This window comes from Phaethon lepturus, unplaced genomic scaffold (genome assembly GCF_000687285.1).
Source record: "Phaethon lepturus isolate BGI_N335 unplaced genomic scaffold, ASM68728v1 scaffold11555, whole genome shotgun sequence".
NCBI classification, from domain to species: domain Eukaryota; kingdom Metazoa; phylum Chordata; class Aves; order Phaethontiformes; family Phaethontidae; genus Phaethon; species Phaethon lepturus.
The window spans coordinates 60,364-70,415 of NW_010538384.1; the positions used below are offsets into that span (position 1 = coordinate 60,364).

General features: G+C 39.2%; 1 protein-coding gene across 1 annotated transcript in view; it reads right to left on the reverse strand.

Annotated features, from left to right (window-relative positions):
- DOT1L (DOT1-like histone H3K79 methyltransferase) overlaps nt 1–10,052 on the reverse strand; it is a 53,297-nt gene that overhangs the window by 41,191 nt on the left and 2,054 nt on the right. The window contains exons 3-5 of the mRNA XM_010286783.1: nt 7,215–7,289; nt 4,931–4,994; nt 3,116–3,344 (exon numbers count right to left, since the gene is read on the reverse strand). Coding sequence (XP_010285085.1) covers nt 3,116–3,344; nt 4,931–4,994; nt 7,215–7,289 — 368 coding nt within the window. The remainder of the gene's footprint in view (nt 1–3,115; nt 3,345–4,930; nt 4,995–7,214; nt 7,290–10,052) is intronic.

Below are 10,052 nucleotides of genomic sequence, written 5' to 3' on the forward strand. Positions count from 1 at the left end.
CCTGCTTTTCAGTAAGAGTTTACATCCTAACTAGAAAGTAAGCAGTGCAATTTTAATTTTCTTACAGAAAATAATTTCCAGTATCATAGTTTTGAGGCTTATATTTTTCAATACATTGAGCACTTAATTATAGTAGCATAAGGCTACAACATTTATAGCAATGTTTGTATTGATAATTATTAATGGCTACTTTTATTAAATATTACATGCTCATTTTTACAAATTTACAAAGGTTTCAGTATAATTGCATTTTACTTCGTTTTTGTCCACAAGTTTTACATGCATTCCATCAAATCTAAAGGTTTTACATTGTAATTCACTACTTAGGTAACTGAACAGTTAGACAAACCCTACCACATCCCAAAACAAATATTTGTTGGTCATATACCTACACCATTAATTTAAAGATTGTCTAAAATGTTTGTCATTGTGCTACATCTCATGGTGAAAACCAGTATAAATATTGCTACACTAAGTCTGAGAACATGTAAAGCTTATTCATAGATGAGCTACTTTAGAATACTACTTTAGAAAATATTATAGGGTTCAATACTCAAAATTTCAGAAGCAACCACTACATTGGCAAGACTAGGTATTACTTAAAAATCCATGAACCTTCCATTACGCCAAATTCCATCAGATGCTACCAGCAGTAATTAGCTGGCATTTCTACACCTTGCCCGAGAGCATTCCCTCTCCCCAACCCCAGCTTAAGTTCAAATGAAAAAAAAGAAAAAATATTCGTTGGGTATCTCTCTGTATGAGCGACCAACATTTTGCACACACTGGAGCACCGTCATTCCACATTTGTTAAAGCAGTCACTTAAGATTTTCTTAAAACATCCAATATTCATCAACAGTACGTTGATGCATCACATTTTGTCTGACTAACACAAAATGCATTCTTGTTTCACCAGTGCACTTAATCATTCTGCAGATGACCACATGGGAAACAAGAGTGAATCTAAGAGGGTAGCCCATTTGCACAGAAAACATATTGCTGTTTTCCATTTCATTGGCTGCCGGCAGGAAGCAGCACTGGTAATTGAAGGGGTGGAACTCCTGCATTTAGACCATTACCACTATAATGTTGTCTGGCACAATGAGAGCTGTAGTGCTGACAGGGCGTTTTGTTGTTGAGATTTTTTGGTTGGGTTTTGGTTTTGTTTGTTGGTTTTTTTTTTTTTTAACAATTCCAATTTTGCATACACATGCATATTTTATACACATGCAAATACGGATGTGCACACTTCTGCAAGGGGGAGAACATGGACAATCAATGATCTGAGGGAAAACTGTTTCGCTATTTTTTATTTATGAAGAGCAAGGAGGACAAAGACTAAAGGGATGATGATCAAGAACATGCTGCATTATCAGGTATCACATGATACAGCATAAGGAGTTATTAATCTTGTCTTTCTTTGGCTTTCCTTTTTGCAAGAACTTAACCATACTGTAATTTCAATTTGCCTAATGATGATGCATACCTCCATAAATTCCTCCTGCAATGAGCCACATATTCCTGGCATCACACACAAAACTAACAAGAACAGCCACAGCATCCTGGTGGGGGTTTAGCCCTGCTGCCCAGCCACTGCTGTACACATGCAGTTCTTGGAACGGCATTAAATTTGCCGATAGATATAATATGCTATGGCACTGTTTTTGTTTACACTGCACTCAATACTGCATTGATTACAATTTACAAAAAGTTCACCCCTTCAGTACAAACCCGACAACTCTGTTCTGGTTTAACTGTTTCAGTGCTCCAGACATTAAAAGTCAAAGGCTTCTGAATTGAAACTATTCCTTTCATACAGGCTTTTCAGACTGTGAATTTTTTTACTGTTGGTCAATCTCCAAGATTCAAGTGGGGAAGGTAGCAATAGATACCCGATTTTATTTCTGACGATAGCAGGTAAAAGTATCTAACATTTGAGCTTGTTACATAATCAGCAGCACTACAGGACTTCAGATATGATCTTCTTTAACCTTCCTGAACAATCAATTGCAACCATCTACGGCAATTTTTTTCTTCCAGATGGAAAATAGTTTGTCAGATCTGATGCTTTTCTAAATGTCTCATCTGAGCATAAGTCATTGAAAGAGGAAAATTCAGACATAAGTCCGACTGAAGGAAAAAGCAGGGGTTAAAAAAAAAAACCACACACACACTGAAGATCCCTGACTGGAAATGTATTAAGTTTTGGGGGGAATGACAGTCCTGCTCTATTTAAATTTAAAATATATTTGGTTTTGAACAACTGAATGTGTTTTTAAATATTTTTCCCCAGAAGTCCTGTATCATACCAGAAACAAAGCCAAAACATACCTCATTTAAAACTTTACAACCCATCCAGTAAAAAGGGAAATTCTTATTACTCTTTTCCTGCTCTGAACCAGATTTCAGCAACAAAAAGATCATCATCTTACTCAGTATATCTCTTCCACATGTGTTCGAGTCATATCTGGTTTCTTTACCAACTAGAAACATCTATTTCTTTTTAAAACTCTAACCTGTTCACAAGATGCCGTTGTAGGTTGTAAGCTAGATTTTGTGGGGTCTCACAAGGCAGCTGTTAAAGCTAACTATAAAGTCTTTTTTGACACACTGAAAAGTATGTCAGAGGAAAAAACTGCTTAATTTTCAGACTCCACACCAAGTGTTTCATGCTAGCATGAGAAGGGTCGAGAAATCATATTTTCAGATACGAAGGGCATAAACTGAATCCACTGAAAATAGATTAATCCTTAGAAATGGAACTGCTATTATTATCTTTCAAAAATCGTTTTTCATATTGTTTCTTCTCTATAAGTGTATCCGCCAATAGCAACAGAAACCAAGAGTTTTCTGTAACGAGGGTTTATTGCATTTGCAGGCCAACATTTCACTACATCACAGGGAAGAGTGTCTGGGATGTCTGTTTGGTCTATTTAATCTTGTCATAAAAAGCAGGAGCATCATTGGGGATTATCTAGAAAAGGTGCTTAACCTGTAACACAAGTCCTGGTTTACTTTCCAAAAATAAACTTCACTTTTTTTTTTTAAAGAAAGGAAAAAACAGCAAGCAAAAAAGAGAAAGACGAAAACCCACTTACATTACTCATCACTTACCACTGCCCAAGTCAACAAACAAATCATCCTCTGTCATTTTAATTTCATCTATCATTTGGGCCACTAAGTCAAAGGAAGTTTCTCCGTAAACCTCTGGGGAAAAGGGCTCATAGTTGTTAAGTTTCTCTGGATCAGTCACTGAGTGGTTATACACTTGCTGCAGGATGTGCCGAAGGAGCCCGTTGGAAGGACGAGTGTTCAGTTTCATCGGTTGGGTGGTTCCCTTCCACTAAAGGTAAAGAGAGGAAGAAGATATGAATCCAACATGAGGACAAGTAAACGTCACCAAAACCAAGGCTGCATTGACATAATGTAGAAATGAGAGAAATTCCCTCCCATCCCCTTTCTCACAAGCTGGTCTGCAGGTGCTCTGTAAAGATAAAAACAGTGAACAATACTATAGAAATTATGCAACACCGACTGCTCTATACTTCGCCTCACTCAACTAATAGCTAATTTCAAATATGCCTCTGGAAATAGGTGGTAAAGGGGAAACTAAAGAGATGTAAAAATCAAAAGGCAATGTAAAACTTACTACTGAATGTAGTTGCAGTAAGCGTAAAGTTTCTTCACTCATTTTTATTTACTGATCACCACTGAACTGACATTGACTGTAGTGTCAATGTAAGAGCAGTTTAATTTTCATTCAGGAACTGTAGGATGGGAGGGATCATATGTACTCAAATAGGGAGGGGCAGGAAAGAGATGGAAATCAAGCTTCCTTTCTTCTTCAGAAATAACCCTGTCCTAAACATAAAAGTTGTTAAGTTTTAAAAATGTTTACCTCTCCCTTTGATAAAGAAAAACAAAAAAAAGACAACTCCAGGACCCCCTCCTAAATATCCCTCTGTCTGAGATTCAGATCACAAGAAGAAAATGCAACTAGTCAGGTTTGCCATTTCAGACAGCAATTGCAAATGCTGAATAGCTTCAAATTTTTAGCTATTAACAAACATACACATGAAGATGCCTGAATCCAAACAAGCACAAGTTTAGGGAGTTGTAAGCCCACACAGTGAACGAAAGCCTGCCAAAAGTCTCACGGCCGTAATACTGCATGCTTCAATTAATTCCCACAAGCACAGCAGAGAAAAAAAATCCACCTATACATTCAAAATTAAACAGAATAGTAGCATTAATTCATTGTTCATGTTTTGCTTCCTCCAATTCAACCTTTTATAGGGGTAGGAAAACCAAAAAGCTTGTTAAATGGGTCTGAAAAGAGATTACATTCTAGTTTTGCCAGAGTGATCCCACAGAACAGAGCGGCTGAATTGAGTGGCAAGCAAGGAAATTCCTAAGCCATGGATCACTTCCACAATACACAGGAGAGTTCATATGGATTATTTAAGTACCCATAAGCCACAGATTTCCCCACGCAAAAGTAAATCAATATGATAAATCCCTGTGAAACATCTACACACTAAATGCAGAGAAACCTTGTTTTTCTTCCCCCTAAAGGTAACTCAGCTATTTCAAAGTGCCAAAACAACGATGCCAGAACTGCACACTGAAGAGTAATAGCTTAAAAGCCTGCAGTTTGGGGCAGGGATTTTTTTTTTTTTTCTTTTCTTCCTATAAGAAGGTCTCTCCAATACTAACTCCTCGACCCAGTGTAATCAAGAAAGTAAGATTTAATATCAGACTTAATAACTCCCCAAAAGAATGGAAGTGCTGAATACTGGTGATGCAACTAGACTAACACATAATCCAGCGCTAAGTCAGTCACCACTTTCTGGATATTATTCACTATACGTGAATTCAAACCAGCTAGATAAACATAATGGCACATAAGAAAGTAACATAAATACATACCAACTGATGAATGCTATCAATGGCTCGGTTGTACTTGTCACAAAGCCTCTGCATACTTTCAAAGCTACATGGGGAGAAAGAACACAGGGTCAGTTAAAAACAGAGCTCTAAAAGGCAGATTTTAAGGTACAACCTTGTGCTTTTTTGTCATCATACATACTGTAAATAGGTTGCTATTTAGGGTTTGTTTATTGCAGAACATGTAATTACATGCACAGCTTTAGGACACTGTATAGTTTCCCTTAAAAAAATCCCTCAGTAGACCCGGAGTACATGACAAATAATATCAGTTTCTTTAATTATTGGAAAAAGGACTGAACTTGAAGTGTGACGACTTAGAAAGTTTTGTATTCTCATAGTCCATTACTTCTTCCATATTCTCAGCTGCATAGAAATTTAAGATGTATATAGATTTTTCCCCTTTGTTCCATCATCTCTCCATGATAATCAGTCCTGAGACAAGTAGATACTTTTCTAGAAATTAAGTCTGGGACTGAAAATGCAGACAGACCAAGGACAAGATCTAAAATTTCACCCATCAGAAAAGCATTCCGATTGCTTCATGGGTTGGATGGGATTACAGTCAATTCAGGCAGATGCCTTAATGACAGAAGCTGAGAGGATTAAATAAATTTATCTCAGGCCAGGGAAGAAAAGATATTCCTAGGAACATCATCCGCTATATAAACAGACCCACAAAGGAGCAGGGGAAAAAAGCAATCCAAGGAGTTAGAGGAGTATGATAATTAAATCATGGCTCTCCCCAAATCAGGAAAGGGGCAGGGGGACCAGGGGACAGGAGAAGGAAGTGGCTCTTCAGTCTCTTGTGATCCTCACTACCACTGTGCTGGTTAGGACACCTCCCCGAGGAGCACTGCCGACTTCCATTTCAAGCTTTCAGCGGCCCATGTTTATTTCCACGTTAAGACAAAGCAAGAGGCTGAAATAAGTTTTTGTTTGCACAGCGTGTGCATTTCTATAACCCACTGTTTTTCATTCACATCCACATCAGTCTACCTGCTACAAGTAATTTTTCTGATGAATTTTTTCAAAGGAACTAAAAAGACTAAAACCATTGCCAAAATGACAGGTTTATAACTTCCTTGAAAAGCTACAGAAAGGTAAGTGGGGTGTGACTTTTGGGAACAGATAGGTTTCTCTTTTATTCAGTATTACTGCCAACCACACTGATGCTACACAGTCAAACGTGTCCAGCAAGGGTGCCAGAACTACAAAAGTTACAGCACTGCAGTCGCTGTGAGTAATCCACAAATCCGAATGAACAGATTTGATGACAAGGGATGCTCAACCCTGATTTCTCCTTTTTAATTTTTCAGGAGGAAGAGAGGGACTAACTAGTCTTGCAATGAAACAATGAAAAAATTAAGAGGAAGAAGCAATACCTTAAGCAGATCATGATACAAGTTTCTGGTGCTCAGGACAATAGGCAGTGATTACAGCAATGCAGTTTCATCTACAAACCTCATTCTGAGTCATGCTGTGGACTTGAAGAAATTCAGTCTTTGCCATGAAAGCAACTAAGGAGGTTTTGGTAAACTGTAGCTTGAAGGTCATCTCTCTTTCCAGTCTCAGCACAGCCAAGTCAATACACAGAACCTCAGACCTCTCCACAGATACACTGCAGGTCAGAATCTGCCTCTCCCAGCCTCAAGATGAATGCCACAATACTATACATTCATTTTAAACTGTTTGTGGAATAGGTATTCACATGTAACTACAAGCATCTTAAGATTACTTCTCACTGCCCAGAAGAGCGATATGAATAATTTGCCTTTTAACTTAGCCCTCCACGTAAACAGCATCCCACTTGCACTGAATCCTACCCGGAAGAGGGATGGGGAAGGTTAACCTCCCACAGTCACAGCAGGAAGAGGACATGGCGCTGACAGACAGCTCTGGCATGCCACTTTCTAAACAGGAATTCTTAGTTACTACAAAAGTAGAAACCTCAGTGCCATTCAGATTCCTAACACTGGACACAGTCCAACAGCACAGATACCGATCATTGTTTTGGAGTGAGTAATTCCAACGTACACCAGAGCTCAACTTTCTGCTGTGTAGAGTTTCCAATTATGTCCTTAATCCAACAGCCTTTGCCAATATTGCTGTTACACATTTCCTACCAAAATAACTCTGCGGAGTCTGAAGCCAGTTCTAAAAGAAAACTTCAGTTCACAGTGTCTAAGAATAACCAGTTACAAAATGACTCACTATAAACTGTGCTGGCTTGTCCTCCTGATGGGAAATAAAATATTCCTCTCACCTTTTTGTATCATAGTCAATTAAAACATAGTTTTCCATAGCAAGCTTGAGATCTGGGATTTCTTCACAGACCCACCTGGAACAAGAGAAGAAATAACAAATAAAAACATTGCCAATTAAGTATAATAAGGCAGTCTGTCTCAATTCTAGACTGCCATTGCTATATGTTAAAGATAGAATACGGCAGCAGACCTGAAAGATCGCAATATCGTTGGGAGCAAGGCAGACATCACAAAATGCTAACTGGAAAGCTGCAGTAGTTCGCATTTGTCTTGAACAAACAGTAAGGTGCCCATGGACATTGGCAGTAGTTTAAAGCTCTTGAAATGGCACAACTTCAAAACGAGGTGATAAATGTATTCAGTGTGTCTAAAAATACTCAAAGCCATGGCTGATGCTAATTTAACATAAGATGTAATGCAGAAGTGCAGTATTTTAAAAGAATTCTGATACTGTAACAAGCTTTGACAAAGCTGAATGTGGAGAAGCCATTTCCTACAGCACCCCAAAACAATGCCACCAATCATTCACTGCAAGGATTTTCTCCCCTGGGTAATGCTCTAAACTCTTACACCTTACATGACCCAACATAAAACAGAGTCTCAAAACTAATTTTGAGAAAAGATCCCTTTTACATGCTGAGTTAAAAGCCCCTTATGTTGTTGCCATTAGAAATCGAAAGAACACACCCACTTGCAGTGCATCTGACAATGGCATCTCACAGAAGAGATCTTCATTCTTGGAATGCAGGAAGATTAATTCCTTTCAAAGATAACTTAAAAGCCACATAAGCTTTGCACACACTTTTCTCCAAAAGCATCAAAAGGGGAAAGCACTATCATCATAAAAAAAACTTCAGAGCATGTCATAGGATGAATTCCAATAGGAACGGCAGAGTTTTTTCTTCATGCATGCTTCACTTTTAAAATGGGGGGGAAAATTACTAAAGATCCAACAGATCTGGTTCCTTCTGGCTGATTCACCCTTATCAAATAAATATATAGGCAAGTAGAAAACAGAACTTCTACATCTATGGCTGCCTCTCTTCTGACTAATACCTCCCATGTCCCTAAAAATGTTAGGAGTCTGATCTCTGCAAATTTTTTCCTCTCAGATTAGGGTAATGGTCAGTTTTTTACACTGTTTAAACAGCCATTTACTACTGGCTTGAAAAGACAAATACTTCTTTGCATTCTTTTACCCACCACTTCCATAACCACATTGCAGTTACTTTGCACAAGGCAGGCAAAGGCAGCATGAAAACCTTCTAACATGCTGTGTTTACTGCAATCATGCTTAAAACACAGTTGCAAAACATTACTTTGGCCCAACTGCTTTCTAACACAGTTTTCCCCCCACCTTCAGCTAGGGTAGCACAGAAAGCACTAGCACCAATGACTCAGGCAATCGCTTTCAGCACCACATCTGTTTAAATCCTTTCAGAAAGGGTCTTCTCAATAATCATTCTGACAAATGATGCCACAAGTTCCCAAGGCACAGAACCTTATCAGCGTCAGTACAAGTGAACTGAAAGTAGCAGTGGCAGTGTGTCCTGGTTTCAGCTGGGATAGAGTTAATTTTCTTCATAGAAGCTAGTATGAAGCTATGTTTTGGATTTGGGATGAAAATAATGTTGATAACATACTGATGTTTTCAGTTGTTGTTAAGCCGTCAAGGACTGTCCAGCTTCTCATGCCAGCCTGCCAGCGAGAAGGCTTGAGGTGCCCGGGAAGATGGGAGGGAGCACAGCCAGGACAGCTGACCCAGGCTGGCCGAAGGGATATTCCATACTGTACAACACCATGCTCAGTATATAAGCTGGGGGGAAGAAGAAGGAACCAGGGGACGTTCAGAGTGATGGCGTTTCATCTTCCATCATGCATGATGGAGCCCTGCTTTCCTCAAGATGGCTGAACACCTGCCTGCCAATGGGAAGTGGTGAATGAATTCCTTGTTTTGTTTTGCTTTCATGCGTGGCTTTTGCTTTACCTATTAAACTGTCTTTATCTCAACTCACGAGTTTTCTCTTTTACTCTTCTGATTCTCTCCTCCATCCCACCAGGGAGGGTGGTGAGCAAGCAGCTGCGTGGGGCTTGACCACTGGCTGGGGTTAAACCATGACACAGTGCATCTCGTGTCAAGGTTTTGTAGTTAGAAGAAGAAATTTCTTTAGAAGAAAAATTCTCAGCTCTAGCCCTTATCCCCATTACACATTCTCTCCCACCACAGACCATGGGAAAATGCTACAATTTCATGTATATAAGTGATATTATCAACCCTACCATGCAAGCCCATAGCTCTCACTCACGCTGGGAGAAAACAAGGCTCACTCCGTTTTCCTAGGCCATATGTGACTGACCAAATTTCAAGCTCAGGTGGCTATACAGATCAAACACCATTCTTTGTACTTCACCTGTATCTGCACCATTCAATCATTAAAACCTGCTGCAGACACAGCCTTCAGACAAGGGAAGCCTGTATGGTAAAGGTCTAAAACAGTTAGAGAGTACAGCTTTTAAACAATCTAATGTGGATAACACATTAACATCCCTCAGGTGTTTTGGGGAGTTTGTGTTAGCATTTAATAAAAGTTGTTCTACAGCAAGTCACCTCCTAATTCTGCTGAAATAATGGCAAGCCACGTCATAACCACAGGCTGTGTTGGGAAATGCTCAGCTTCCTGCTCTTCATACTTGCCTTTCACACTTTATCCTCCCATTTTCCCCATACTTTACCAGCAGAATTAAAAGGAATACCAATAGGGACATCATTCCCAAATAATGCAAATGCTAACAATGCTGTGACATGACAGCAACATGGGGAAAGGGAGAGCGTAGGG